At 41.4% G+C, this 15794-nt stretch overlaps 1 protein-coding gene across 9 annotated transcripts in view; it reads left to right on the top strand.

The window, feature by feature from the left end:
* The window catches only part of gus (splA/ryanodine receptor domain and SOCS box containing gustavus), an 843229-nt gene extending 828223 nt beyond the window's left edge, over window positions 1–15006 (top strand). For all 9 annotated transcript variants that reach the window (XM_053772378.2, XM_053772374.1, XM_070087992.1 and 6 more), the window contains 4 exons: window positions 5506–5691; window positions 6988–7135; window positions 13318–13476; window positions 13639–15006. In XM_053772378.2, the coding sequence (XP_053628353.1) occupies window positions 5506–5691; window positions 6988–7135; window positions 13318–13476; window positions 13639–13775 (630 nt within the window). In that variant the 3' untranslated portion in view covers window positions 13776–15006. The remainder of the gene's footprint in view (window positions 1–5505; window positions 5692–6987; window positions 7136–13317; window positions 13477–13638) is intronic.
* Window positions 15007–15794: the final 788 nt, after the last annotated feature.

The raw sequence follows: 15794 nt of genomic DNA, 5'->3' as shown, positions 1-15794 counted from the left end.
GCAAACTGAAAAAGACATGCACAGTTACATGACACTTACCTTTATTGAAGATCTGGTGATGATTGATGGGATGGGAGGAGGAGAGAGTCTTAGTGTTTAGAAGGGGAATCCCCTTCCATTAAGACTTGAGGTGTCAAGTCCTTTTCCGGGGTTACTTCCCTTCTTCTTTTAATGCCACTAGGACCAGCTTCAGAGTCACTGGATTTCTGTCGCACAACATATCTGTCCATAGAGGCCTGTACCTCCCATTCCTTTATGACTTTCCTAAAGTGGTTCACAACATTGTCAGTGTAATAGTCACCAGCACGGCTTGCAATAGCTGTGTTAGGGTGATTGTCATCAAAAAAGGTTTGCACTTTAAGCCACATTCCACACATTTCCTTAATCTTTGAAGTAGGCAACTTCTTCAATTTCTCTCTCCCCTCCTCCGAAGCAGTTTCCTCAGGTCTGGCCTCATGCTGATGAAGATGATCTAGCAGCTCATCAGTGGTTAGTTCTTCATTGTCCTCCTCCACCAACTCTTCCACATCATCCCCACTAACCTCCAACCCCAAGGACTTTCCCAATGCCATGATGGATTCCTCAACTGGCATAGGATTCCCAGGGTTAGCCTCAAACCCTTCAAAATCCCTTTGGTCTACACATTCTGGCCACAGTTTCTTCCAAGCAGAGTTCAAGGTCCTCTTAGTCACTCCCTCCCAAGCCTTACCTATAAGGTTTACACAATTGAGGATATTAAAGTGCTCTCTCCAAAACTCTCTTAGAGTCAGTTGAGTTTCTGAGGTCACTACAAAGCACCTTTCAAAAAGAGCTTTTGTGTACAGTTTTTTGAAGTTTGCAATAACCTGCTGGTCCATGGGCTGCAGAAGAGGAGTGGTATTAGGAGGCAAAAACTTCACCTTAATGAAGCTCATGTCCCCATAAAGTTGCTCTGCCACGTCTGTAGGATGACCAGGGGCATTGTCTAACACCAGGAGGCATTTAAGGTCTAATTTCTTTTCAGTTAGGTAATTTTTCACATTGGGGGCAAATACTTGGTGTAACCAGTCATAGAAAAAGTCCCTAGTGACCCATGCCTTACTGTTTGCCCTCCACAGCACACACAAATTAGCCTTGAGGATTTTCTTTTGCCTGAACGCTCTGGGAGTTTCTGAGTGATACACTAATAAAGGCTTCACTTTGCAATCACCACTAGCATTGCAACACATCAACAGAGTAAGCCTGTCTTTCATAGGCTTATGTCCTGGGAGTGCCTTTTCCTCCTGAGTAATGTAGGTCCTGCTTGGCATTTTCTTCCAAAACAGGCCTGTTTCATCACAATTAAACACTTTTTCAGGTTTCAGTCCTTCACTGTCTATGTACTCCTTGAATTCCTGCACATATTTTTCAGCTGCTTTGTGGTCCGAACTGGCAGCCTCACCATGCCTTATCACACTATGTATGCCACTACGCTTCTTAAATCTCTCAAACCAACCTTTGCTGGCCTTAAATTCACTCACATCATCACTAGTTGCAGGCATTTTTTTAATTAAATCCTCATGCAACTTCCTAGCCTTTTCACTTATGATCACTTGAGAGATGCTATCTCCTGCTATCTGTTTTTCATTTATCCACACCAATGAGTCTCTCAACATCTTCCATCACTTGCAATCTCTGTTTCGAAAACATAGTTAAACCTTTGGCAAGAACAGCTTCCTTGATTGCTGTTTTCTTGGACACAATAGTAGCGATGGTTGATTGGGGTTTACTGTACAACCTGGCCAGCTCGGACACACGCACTCCACTTTCATACTTAACAATGATCTCTTTCTTCATCTCTATAGTAATTCTCACCCTTATTCCTGTAGGGTTGGCACTAGAAGCTTTCTTGGGGCCCATGGTCACTTATTTTGCAGATAAAATCACCAAAAACACTGTAATAATACGAAATGTTCCGATTGTATGCTTGGATGTTACCGCGGAGGCTGGGTGGTAAACAATGCCACTGGCGGAACATGTGAGGCTGGCTCAGGCCGCACATTAGACGCGTCTCGGACGAATAGCATTGAGCGGGTTTTTTAGCGGTATGCGAGGCAAAATCTTAGCGATAAAATGTATCGGTATGCGGATTTAACGTTATGTGATGCCAACGGTATGCGGGGGTCCACTGTACTTTCAAATGTTGAAAAAACATAGATCTACGTTTGGACAGTTTAAGGGTTAATCATGTCATTACGAGTTCATAGGTCAGTTAACCCGTAAACGGTCCAAACATATATATATACGTTCTCTCCCGTAGTGCTCCAAATTTTTTGAGAAAAAAAAATCGTTGTTTTTTAATAGGGAAAAAGAGCATATGGTACCCAGGCATCCCCAATTATTTTCATATGGCGCACAGTGAGTGCGCACACGCATTCTCTCATGTCTAGGTGACTCAGACTTATCGTGGCAATGTTGAATGTATGACAAATAAAACGTATATATACGTTTGGGGCACTAGCGGTAAAAACATATACAGTGGTCTCTCGTTTATTGTAGTTAATCCGTTCCTGGAGTTGCTACTATTATCGAAATCTACGATTTTTGAACAATTTTCCCCCTAAGGAATAATGTAAATACAATTAATCCATTCCTGACACCCAGAAGTATTAAAACAAAAATTTTTTTTACATGAAATATAGATGTAGTACATAAACAATACAATGGGAAATGATGAATGAAATATTAACAGCATAACACTTACCTTTATTGGAGATTCTTCTTAGTGTATGGGAGACTGGAGGAGGAGAGATTGGATTGTTTACAGTTTGGAAGGGGAATCCCCTTCCAGCAACACCTCGGGTACCAATTGCTTTTCTGGGGTTGCTTCTCTTCTCTGTTTCTTAATGCCACTAGGACCAGCTTGAGAGTCACTGGAGTCCTGTCTTGCAAAATAACTGTGGAGAGAGCTCTGTTTCTGGCATCTCTTTAACACTTCCCTAAAATTGCCAAGACTTTGCCACTGTACATGTTGCCAACATGGCTTGCAACAGCCTTGTCAGGGTGATGTTTCTCCATAAATCTTTCCATCTTACCCCACATAGCAAAAATCTCTTTAATTTCTGACGAAGGCACCTTCTTCCATCTCTCTTCCTCCTCCTCCTCTGCAGCAAGATTCTGAGCTGCAGTCTGTTGCTGTTCCTGCTGAAGCTCTTGCAGCTCCTCAGTGGTGAGCTCTTCGTTGTGGTCTTCCACCAACTCTTCCACATTCTTCAAACTCACATCCAACCCCATGGAACTCCCCAGTGCCACAATTGATTTAACAACAGACATAGGCTCATCAGGGTCAGTCCCAAACCCTTCAAAATCCCTCTTGTCGACACAATCTGGCCACAATTTTCTCCAAGCAGAGTTCAAAGTCCTGGTAGTCACTCCCTCCCAAGCCGTACCTATAAGAGTTATGCAATGGAGGATGCTGAAGTGTTCTCTCCAAAATTCTCTTAGGGTCAAGTGAGTGTCTGTGGTCACAGTCAAGCACCTTTGAAACATTGCTTTGATGTAGAGTTTTTTAAAGTTTGCAATGACCTGCTGGTCCATGGGCTGGAGGAGAGGAGTGGTATTCGGGGGCAAGAACTTTACTGTGATGAACCCAAACTCCTCGAAAATTAGGTCATCCAAGTTTGGAGGATGAGCTGGTGCATTGTCCATTACTAGGAGGCACTTGAGATCCAATTTCTTTTCCAGGAGGTAATTCTTCACACTAGGGCCAAACACTTCATTGAACCACTTGACGAAAATTTCCCTCGTGACCCATGCCTTACTATTGGATTTCCAAAACACATACAATTTACTCTTCATAACATTGTTTTTCCTGAACACTCTGGGATTTTCAGAATGGTACACTAGTAATGACTTCACTTTGAAATCCCGACTAGCATTAGCACAGAACATGAGCATCAGCCTGTCTTTCATAGGCTTGTGCCCTGGCATTGCCTTTTCCTCCTGTGTAATGAAGGTCCTCTTTGGCATTTTCTTCCAAAAGAGGCCTGTTTCGTCACAACTGAACACTTGTTCAGGTTTCAGTCCTTCAGCCTCTATGTACTCCTGGAATTCATGCACATATTTTTCAGCCGCTTTGTGGTCCGAACTGGCAGCCTTACCATGCCTTACCAGACTGTGTATGCCACTACAGTTCTTAAATCTCTCAAACCATCCTTTGCTGGCCTTAAATTCACAAATATCAGTACTCGTTGCAGGCAATTTCTTTACCAGAGTGTTGTGCAACTTTTTTAGTTTAATATGTTTATTATGCACCCCATACCCATCCTGTGGGCGGTAGTCAAAAGATTACAGAGGTACATAATTGGTCCAGGGACTGGACTCCAAAGTTTTGATAGCTGAGCAAGTTACAAAGGTAATGAACTAGATCTGGTCATAATCATGACCAAGTTACAAAGGTAATGAGCTCCGGGTAGAGCTGGTCACACTCATGAATAATTGCAAAGGTAATGAATCATAAACACATTAATCATGAGAATTTACAAAGGTAATGAGCTCCAGGTAGAGCTGGTCACAATCATGACAAGTTTCAAAGGTAATGAGTGATAAACACGTTATCACATGATTACAATCATAGACAAATTACAGAGTAATGAGCAGTAAACAAACATAGCAGGGAATTCATCCATTGCCCCAACAACAGATGTTGCTAGGTGCCTGTCTCTCCTCGGTAGACAGCCATTGCAAACAGCAGCAAGTTGCCCTGGGATCTGCTGCTTGCACGAGCACCATCGACCCTCCCCAAGAGGTCCAAGAAGCCAGTGACTCCGTTAGCAGCCCGATGAAGAGCTCAACTGCCTAGCCTTTTCACAAATAATCAAAGTCATAAGAGTATCTCCTGCTAATTGTTTCTCGTTTATCCACACCAATAATAACTTCTCAACATCTTCGAGTACTGGTGATCTCATTTTTGTCAGCATATTTACCCCCTTTGCAACAACAGCATCTTTGATTTCCTCTTTCTTGGCCACTATGGAACATATGGTTGTGTAGGGTTTCTTATACATCCTGGCCAGTTTGGCCGCACTTATGCCACTTGCACATTGTTCAATGATGCTTTTCTTAAATTCAATCGTATTTCTCACCTTCTTTACCACAGGCTTGGCACTATGAGCTTTCTTTGGAGCCATGGTAGCTTATTTAGTACTTGCAAGCACTAAAATGAGTGGAATATTATGAAATGTTTCATAGGAGCACGTGAGGGGACCTTCGCTCACTGGTAAACAATGCCACACTGGCTGGGTAGGGAGGCCGCCCCGGCTCACACCATACATACGCGTCCTGGACGACCTACTATTCGCGAGTCAACCTACGATTTGCGAGCCCATGTTTATATGAAAATATCCCTATGATTTCCGAAATCTACGATTCCCGAGAACTACGATTATCGAGGGACCACTGTATTAAAATTAAATTCTTTGTTTTCCTGCCAGTGTACAACAGATGCTGATTATTGGTTTCAGATTAATGCAGTATATGTTTTTTCAGGAGGATGATAAAATGACGTTCCACCGGCATCCTGTAGCTCAGAGTACCGATTGCATTCGGGGTAGAGTTGGGTACACCCGGGGCCTTCATGTTTGGGAGATCCACTGGTCCACTCGGCAACGAGGTACTCATGCAGTAGTGGGTGTAGCAACTGATGAAGCTCCACTACATTCACAAGGGTATCAGGTGAGTTGAAATTGCACAAATATAAACAATAGTAAATCCATGCTAAGAATATTTATTATTGCTGAAGATTAATGATGCTCAATGTAGTACATAGGTAGAGAACAAAGACAGTCTTATCAATGTGTTTATGATTTAAGGTTCAAAGACTGGAAACCTCCTTGTATCAGTTTTAGAAATGAGCTTAGAATAAATGAGAGTGGAATTTCCAGAGAGAACTGCTATAGCCATTTTAGGAATGATGTAAAATTACAGGATTTAAACAATTGTTGCAATTGTGAAACACTAATGAATTGAATTGGAGAAAATTATATTTCCTTGAGATGCTTGGAGGATGTTCACCAGCTAGTGAGGGTTACTAATTATTTGTACCAACTACAGACATAAAAGGACAAAATATAATGAAGGTATTTAATGTTGGACCTTGACTACTGTGTTATTTAGGGGGTGGAATATGGTGTGGGGCTGGAGAGAAAATATAATGTTCTCAGATATATAGTGGAGTGGGAGGGAGGTAAGAGAAAAGGAGAGAAAGGGTAAGGAAAGAGAGGGTCTTCACGTTATTGTACAGTACATTGTTTTTTAATATCAATGTTGACAAATGTAGCTCGAGTGCATCTCCAATTGTAACATGAATTATTGTGGAAAAACTGATTCAGTTTACAAATATCCCCCATTTAGGAGAGGAAACTTATGAAGATGTTTCAGTCTGTCCTGGACAATTATCAAAGTACATGTGAACTATGAACTTGACAGTGACCCAAGATGAAGTGAAGCATCATCATTAGTTTCCTCTTTTTAATTGTTTGTTACAGTGGACCCCCGCATAACGATCACCTCCGAATGCGACCAATTATGTAAGTGTATTTATGTAAGTGCGTTTGTACGTGTATGTTTGGGGGTCTGAAATGGACTAATCTACTTCACAATATTCCTTATGGGAACAAATTCGGTCAGTACTGGCACCTGAACATACTTCTGGAGTGAAAAAATATCGTTAACCGGGGGTCCACTGTATTTGCAAATTGTTCCATTGACTTTATTCTTTATACGTTCAGTGTTCCAAATAATTGACTTAAAAATTTCAGGAACACTTTAATGTCATAAGTGGTGACCTGTAAACTGTATTAATATGACAGTGTAACTTGGCTCTTACTTTAGTGTTTAGATGATATTACTAAAATAAGTTTTGTGGGGTGTTACTTATAGGTTTGATCATATAACTGTTAGTACTGTTGCAATGCACTTGGCTTTGATATTAGATATTCATATACGTACTAATTTTTTTTCTCTTGGCAGAGTTTGGTGGGCAGCAATGACCAATCATGGGGATGGGATTTAGGACGCAATAAATTGTATCACAATGCTAAACAAGGCAATTCCGGCATTACATATCCTTCACTTTTAAACAATGATGAGACTTTTGTCGTTCCAGATAAATTTTATGGTACGTATTTCCCATATGTTAAAAATACTTGTTAATGTAAAGTTACTGTTTCTGTAACAATCAATTTTTTCTTTTGCTTGCTGCGTCTCGCCTTCGGCAGGGAAATTGAAGAAAGAAACATTCACTATCACCTCACAACCAACCTCTCCAGTAGGTCACAGTTGTGATCTAGTGTTGAGCCATTTTTCCCCACTTTGTGAGCACATGTACTCCACTTTTCAGTTGCGTTAATGAAATACGTAATTTTACTTTTCCTTATCTGAATACTGATTGTGTATGATTCATAGCCTTCAGTAAGCATAACTTTTCCTTTCAATCATTGTCAGTCAGTTTTGTTGTTCACTTTACCTTACAACACATTTAAGGATGAAAAAGGAAGAAATGTGCAGAACATCATCACCCACCAAGTAGGTGTAACACTGGCACACGCTAACCCCTATACCTAGAATTAACAGAACCCCAATAATTAGTTATTTTTCATGTTATTTCTTTCACAGTATTGTGAAATTTGAGTTTCGATACAAGTGTTGTTCTCTTGTAACAGCCTGGTTGATCAGGCCCTGATCCACCATGAGGCCTGGTCACAGACCAGGCTGCGAGGGTGTTGACCTTCAAAACCCTCTCCAGGTATACTCCAGGTGTTGTAACTCCTACAGTGAATTAAAATACTATTCCAACACTTGATTCCCATTTGCTTTTAGCATCTCAATCTAAATCCCATTCACCCCTATAAATTCCTCCTTCCCATATTTTTTCTGCTTTGCTCACTTCTTTCACATATTCTTGACACTTGTCCAAAACTGGTTTCAGCCTCATGTAAAGCACTACATATGGACAAAGGCTCCTTACATCTGTTTTCCTCTTTTCATCTGGCAGTGTTACATTACTTCGTATCTTATGTTATCCTGGCTGTTGCACAGGTAGCTAACTGGTCAAATAGGCAGTTACAGCAACACAAATATAACAAAGATTGGGCATTACAAACAGTGGCTGTCCTAAGCCATGCCTGAATGGCAGCTCAAAATTACTATAAAAGAGCAAATAAACTGGGTATCATAATTAAACTATAATATCACCTTAATAACAAATAAGATAAAAAAAAAAGATTGGTAACTGACCATGCTAAGATGCCTTAACCCTTTGACTGTTTCTGTCGTATATATACGTCTTACAAGCCAATGTGTTTGACGTATATACTCAAAAATTCTAGCAGCTTCAAGTCAAGCAGGAGAAAGCTGATAGGCCCACATGTGAAAGAATGGGTCTGTGTGGTCAGTGTGCGCAGTATAAAAAAAATCCTGCAGCATGCAGTGCATAATGAGAAAAAAAAAACTCCAACCGTGTTTTTGGATTAAAATGCCAACTTTGAGGTGTATTTTCGTATAGTATTTATGGTTGTATTCTTGTTTTCTTCATCTCATTTGATAGACTTGAAAACATATTATAGAAATAGAAGTGATTTTGATTGGTTTTCCTATTAAAAGGATCTTGAAATGGAGTTCAAAGTAGCAGAAATGTTTGATTTTTGCCGATGTTCAAGAGTAAACAAATGACGTCGTTGACCAATAAATGTCCAACTAGCCATTCCAATACGCAGTCACGAATGGGTTGACATTATTTATACAAATATTACAATATTGCGGTAGTCAGCAAAGCAGTAAATCTTCTATTTTTTGTGTGAATAAAAATTCAAAGTAGAAAGCAAGAGTACTATAACGGGCCTGGCGACGTGACTAATGAACAGAGAAAATATTATTTTAGTGCCAGGAATGTCTACATTGTTCATTCTGGACCCTATTTTGAAACTGACATATTTTTTAATTTGCATGAAATTGGCCAAATTGCCAATTTCTGACCACTTTATTGAGTAGTTGAAATCAGTAAATGGGCAGTTTCTTGTACTCAATTGATAAAACAAATGGAGTTCTAAAGAAATAGCTATGGATTTGGTCAACTGGAACAATGGAATTGGCCGAAAATAGGGCTCAAAGTGGGCAACATCGCCGATGCATAAATGTCGCCGAGGTCGCTAACTTCACAAGAGAGTAATTTCGTAAGTTTCCATCAAATTTGTACTTTTGGTGTCATTATTATTGGGAAAAGGTTCTCTATTATTTCATAGGAATTTTTTTTTTTTTATAGATATTTTGCGACATCAGGAGACACTTCAGGATTTGGGGTTGCGACAGTCAAAAGGTTAAAACATGTACAGTGAAACCTCGATTTACGAGTGTCCAAACATGCGAGTTTTTTGAGATACGAGCCTTCGGTCAGTCAAATTTTTTGTTCTGAGTTATGAGCCAACATCCGAGTTACGAGTGAGCTTCCCCTGCTTCCCGCTCAGCCCACAACCTGCACACCTCGCTTGTTTATCTATGATTTCATGCTTTAATTCCATGGAAATCATCCTCTTTTTCTTCTCAGCACTGTCCTTTACACTTAACTTTCTTAGGACCCATGGTTAGAAAAAAGAAATTTGGCCAAATGTCTGTAAAAAATGTAAGAAAAGCATGAGAAAAATCCTTCCAGACCGAGGTAAACAGTGCACTGAGTTGGCAGCATTCTGAAACTTTCATTATTATTATTATTATTATTATTATTATTATTATTATTATTATTCTTTCTTTCTTTCAACACACTGGCCGTATCCCACCGAGGCGGGGTGGCCCAAAAGGAAAAACGAAAGCTTCTCCTTTTACATTTAGTAATATACGTATACAGGAGAAGGGGTTACTAACCCCTTGCTCCTGGCATTTTAGTCGCCTTTTACAACACGCATAGCGTACGGAGGAAGAATTCTGTTCCACTTCCCCATGGAGATAAGAGGAAATAAACAAGAACAAGAACTAGAAAGAAAATAGGAGAAAACCCATGTATGTGCTTGTACACGTATGTGTAGTGTAACCTAAGTGTAAGTAGAAGTAGCAAGACGTACCTGAAATCTTGCATGTGTATGAGACAGAAAAAAAAAAGGCACCAGCAATCCTACCATCATGTAAAACAATTACAGGCTTCCGTTTTACACTCGCTTGGCAGGATGGTAGTACCTCCCTGGGCAGTTGCTGTCTTCCAACCTACCTAGGAAAAATAAAATTCTTTCTTTCTTTCAACACACCAGCCATATCCCACCGAGGCGGGGTGGCCCAAAAGGAAAAACGAAAGTTTCTCCTTTTACATTTAGTAATATATACAGGAGAAGGGGTTACTAGCCCTTTGCTCCCGGAATTTTAGTCGCCTCTTACGACACGCTTGGCTTACGGAGGAAGAATTCTGTTCCACTTCCCCATGGAGATAAGAGGAAATAAATAAGAACAAGAACTAGAAAGAAAATAGAAGAAAACCCAGAGGGGTATGTAAGTATATATATGCTTGTACATGTATGTGTAGTGTGACCTAAGTGTAAGTAGAAGTAGCAAAATGTACCTGATATCTTGCATGTTTATGAAACAGAAAAAAGGACACCAACAATCCTACCATCATGTAAAACAATTACAGGCTTCCGTTTTACACTCACTTGGCAGGACGGTAGTACCTCCCTGAGTGGTTGCTGTCTACCAACCTACTACCTAGGAAAAATAAAATTAACTTCACAAAAAAAAAAAAAAAAAAAACCCTCCCCATTGCCTCTATGACTTTATAGCAGCTAAAACATATCTTTTAACCCTTTGACTGTTTTGGTCGTATATATACTTCTTACGAGCCAATGTGTTTGACGTATATATACTCAAAAATTCTAGCGGCTTCAGATCAAGCGGGAGAAAGCTGGTACTCCCACATGAGAGAGAATGGGTCTGTGGTCAGTGTGCACAGTATGAAAAAATCCTGCAGCACGCAGTGCATAATGAGAAAAACCACCAACCTTGTTTTTTGATTAAAATGCCGACTGGCATGCTCTCTGCCAATCTCTAAGTACCTTACATTTTTTTAATAAAAGCACTAACCATTTCAAAACTATATCCCCACCTACTTTTAACATTTCTATCTTTACCCCATCAATCCCAGCTTCTTTACCCCCCTTTCATTCTACCCACTACCCCATGCACTTCCCCCACACTCACAACTGGGTCTTCCTCACTCCTGTAAGATGTTGTTCCTCCTTGCTCTAAACACAAAATCACAGCTTCCCTATCTTCATCAACATTTAACAATTCCTCAAAATATTCCCTCCATCTTCCCGATACCTCTAACTCTCTGTTTAATAACTCTCCTCTCCTATTTTTAACTAACAAATACTTTCATGTCAACAAATGTATTTTGTTTCTTTTTTTGTGCTCTAATTAACATAACCTTATTTTTTAACAGTTGTTTATTACACCTTAATTTGAGTTCATATGTAGTTTAGTTTGAATAACAGTAGAGCAAAACCTCTCATTAACAGATCTTACATTAAAGGATTCTGGACAAAAAATTTGTTGGACAAACATGGAAATGTTGGACAAACTGGATAAAAGTCTGTAATTCCGTATTTTGTCCATTGGCATGCTTTTTTATTAACGATGTCTTAAATTTTTTAGCTAACACATTCATATGCTGGGGAAGCATCTTGTATACTTGTATAACGAGTTGACATTTATTTGGTGAAGAACTATAAATTTATTATTTACATTGTGTTAGCTGTGAGTGGTTGCCAGGTTGGGGGAGGGGATGGATAGCCACCTAGCCAATGAGGGAGGCAAGAGTCCTGGCAGAGGGGTAAGGAAAGGAGGGTGTATTGGATGACAGCCATGGAGCGAGGCCTTTCCATCTCGTACTGCTTCTCTTCATGTATTAAAAAAAACTCTTGTGTTTTATATATATAAAATGTCAATGATCTGTACTGTAGATTTATTAATTACATTGTGTTAGTTGGGTGGCAGGAAAGGTCTGGTGGAGTATTGCTGGTACACCCCTTCTGCCTGCCTGCCTGCCCACCCACCCACCTACCTACCCACCCACCCACCCACCCACCCACCTACCCACCTACCCACCCACCTACCCACCTACCCACCCACCCACCCACCCACCCACCCACCCACCCACCCACCTACCCACCTACCTACCTACCCACCTACCCACCACACCCCTTCTGCCTGCCCTCCCACCCACCCACCCACCTACCCACCCACCCACCCACCCACCCACCCACCCACCTACCCACCCACCCACCTACCCACCTACCCACCTACCTACCCACCCACCTACCTACCCACCCACCTACCTACCCACCCACCCACCCCACCTACCTACCCACCCACCTCCCCTCCCACCCCACCAACCCCACCCACCCCACCTACCTACCCACCCACCTCCCCTCCCACCCACCCCACCTACCTACCCACCCACCTCCCCTTCCACCTACCCACCCACCCTCCCACCTCCCCTCCCACCCACCTCCCCTCCCACCCACCTACCTACCCACCTACCCACCCACCTACCCACCCACCTACCCACCCACCCACCCACCCACCCACCTACCTACCTACCCACCCACCCACCCACCTACCTAAACACTCACCCACCTACCTACCTACCTACCCACCCACCCTTCTACCTAGCTAGCTACCTACCTACCTACCCACCCTTCTACCTAGCTAGCTACCTACCTACCCTTCTACCTACCTAGCTAGCTACCTACCTATCCACCCACCTGCCCACCCACCTGCCCACCTACCTACCTACCTACCCATACACCTGCCTACCTGAACCCACCCACCTGCCTACCTGAAATCACCTATCTACCTAAACCCACCCACCTACTGTCTTACCTTCCTACCTACCTAAATCCACCTACCTACCTACCTACCTACCTACCTACCTACCTACCTACCTACCTACCTACCTACCTACCTACCTACCTACCTACCTACTTGCCTACCTGCCTGCCTGCCTGCCTAAACCCACTCACCCACTTACCTGCCTAACCACCCACCCACACCACCTGGGTGTGTGTGTGTGTGTGAGTGTGTTTTTGTGAACCAGGTGTCATTGGATTGCATTGGGTCATAAGACGATTTGGATAATGGAGAGTGTCTTCATGCTGCAGATATGCAAGAAACTAGAAGGAAAGAAATATGAAAAGCTAGATAGGCATAAGAAAAAAAGACAGTATCTGGAAATGGGATATTTTTGAAGGTTAATCCCTAAAGCATGTTTAAACAGTTATATTTTTCAGTGTGTTCTAATACTGGCTTTGTCTCTTACAGTTGTTCTTGACATGGATGAGGGGACGTTGGCATTTGTGGTAGAGGGTCAGTACCTGGGTGTAGCATTTAGAGGTTTGAAAGGAAAGAAACTTTACCCAATAGTCTCTGCTGTGTGGGGGCATTGTGAGATCACCATCAGATATATAGGTGGATTAGATCGTAAGTAATTGATTTTGACTTTTAATTTACACCAAGTAGTATATTAGGAAAAATTTTTTACAGCATTAAAATCTATGTATATTCTGATGGAATAACATATTGTTGTAATAATAGAATAATGTTTTGGGTATTAAAAAATGTAACAAGCTTATCCATTTTCAGCTGAGCCTCTACCACTGATGGATTTGTGTCGACGTGTGATAAGACAGGCAGTTGGGAAACAGCGACTTTCTCGAATTGAAGAATTAAATCTGCCACCTTCAATCACACAGTACCTTTTATATCATGACCGTAGGTGATAGTTTGAGACAGCTGGTCACCCTTGTACCCCCCCCTCCAACACCAACCACCAGACCTCCCAGCCCCGCATCCCGCAGGCTCAGGCAAAGGGAGACGCTCTGCATCAAGTTGAATGATGGCGGCATGTGAGATAAAGCGTCTGCATCATCAGTTGTTTGATAATCAAAACATCCTGTTTTTGAGATGTTATTAAATTACTTGTGCCATATGGCATATTTAGTTTACCAGCATAATTTCATGCTGAAATTTGTTTCCTAATGGAATTTTAGCAGGTATTGAATCAGTGTAGGCAATTTCATTTAGATGGCCGAGACCACTGGCCTTTGAAAAATACTGCAGGTAGACGCAGTAAAATGCATATGCGGGACTTTTAGATGTACATTTGTGTCTGTGTGTGTTAGTGTGGCCATGAGCCATTGTGATAGACCAGGTCAGACTGGCATGCTGCCCCCACAGCCACCCCACTCAGGTACCCAGCCGGGAATAGTGGCAATGGAAAGAGGCAGCACCAGTGTTATGCATGGACATTGTGACAAATGCATGGAAAGTTGCATGAGAAATCAAGAAAATGAACTTTACAAATGTGTGATGTTTCTGCTACAGACTATTGTTGAAAATAGTGAAAGTGAAAACTTTTATTAGTGAAATGTGGTGGGTGGCATCCGTCTGACCAACAAGCCGACTGGTGAAGTGTTCATTGCAGGCCAACCTTGCATCTATCCTCGTCGCCTCTCTCATGTTTGTTCTGAAGACTTAGTAGTGTAAAATCGAGAGAATAGGCACTAGCACTGCAGTGGTGCTGGTTGGTTCAAGGGTGAATAGGGAGGTTATTATTGTATTGCCCCTAGTCCTTACTCTAAATCTTTGGCTCTGCCATGGAGGCTTCACTGTTTTTATGTCTTTTTTACACAGTTATTTAATGTGAAAAAAAAAGAAACTTGTCCATTACCAATTTGTGAGATGGCCATTTGGGGGCTCTGTAGTTTCCATCTTAACCCAAAACTGACTTAGTTGCTGGTTATCTCATGCAGTTCCCTCATTGTATTGTATGCTTAAGTATTTTTTTTAAAAAGTGCCATTTGCAGTAAGACTATGGTAGGACTGTGTCAAGAGCTCAACCAACCAGCATGACACAGCATCAAGATCTACTGTTCTAGTGTGTTCTTATACTGCAACAACTCTCACCTAGTACACAGCATCTTTGTACAAAAATATTAAATATTAATTACATTCCATTGTGTTATTCTTCCTTCTTTTGTATCGATGGGCAGCACTGATCATTGTGTATGATAATCTTATTCTTCAATGGATCACAACTGAGTAAAGTTGAAAAAGTTAACTGAATAACAATCATTAACTATGAATGAAGCAGCATTGCCTCGATAAATATGGAAATCAAAATAGACAGTTGTTTGAATCACTAACATCATGGATGATCAAAAGAAGTATCAATAGTTATTTTATATGTATTAACAGTATTTTTACCTTATCAAACAAAGAGTAGGTTATTTTAACTTGGGACCCTGGGATGGCAGCTCCTTTACAATCCTTTTGGTAGTGGCTGTGCTGGGTGGGCTTCAAGTTTCTCCAGGGTAGCTCTGATCTATAGAGGCTAAGCTAAGCATTGTCCTGTCCATTTACCATGCACTGACCCATGTACCCCTTGCTTTGGCATGCCTAGTTTAGCCAGCCCTTAAGAGTTGCATTTTTGGGCTTACACCCTTCAATGGAGGTTCCTTGGTGTGGAATTATAGTCACCCAAATGATCTTGACAACAGCAGGCTCATGGGGTCGCTACATTCCCAGCACAACTGTGTACATTATCTTCCATTCATCCAGGCACTGTATGACCCCTACAGGTACCTCCTCCCCAGCTCCTTCACTAACATAATGTAAATGGTTTTCTACCCATGATTTTGTATTCATATTGTTTCTTGATTTCCAGTGAATACACCCTCTGTCTCTTGTACATTCCAGATTTGAAGGGCTCTTTGGAATTCCTGCCTTGTTTACAATTT

Source organism: Cherax quadricarinatus, chromosome 23 (assembly GCF_038502225.1).
Source record: "Cherax quadricarinatus isolate ZL_2023a chromosome 23, ASM3850222v1, whole genome shotgun sequence".
Lineage (NCBI taxonomy): Eukaryota > Metazoa > Arthropoda > Malacostraca > Decapoda > Parastacidae > Cherax > Cherax quadricarinatus.
The sequence above is the reverse complement of the archived record's forward strand: the minus strand, read 5'-3'. Positions and strand labels throughout refer to the sequence as shown.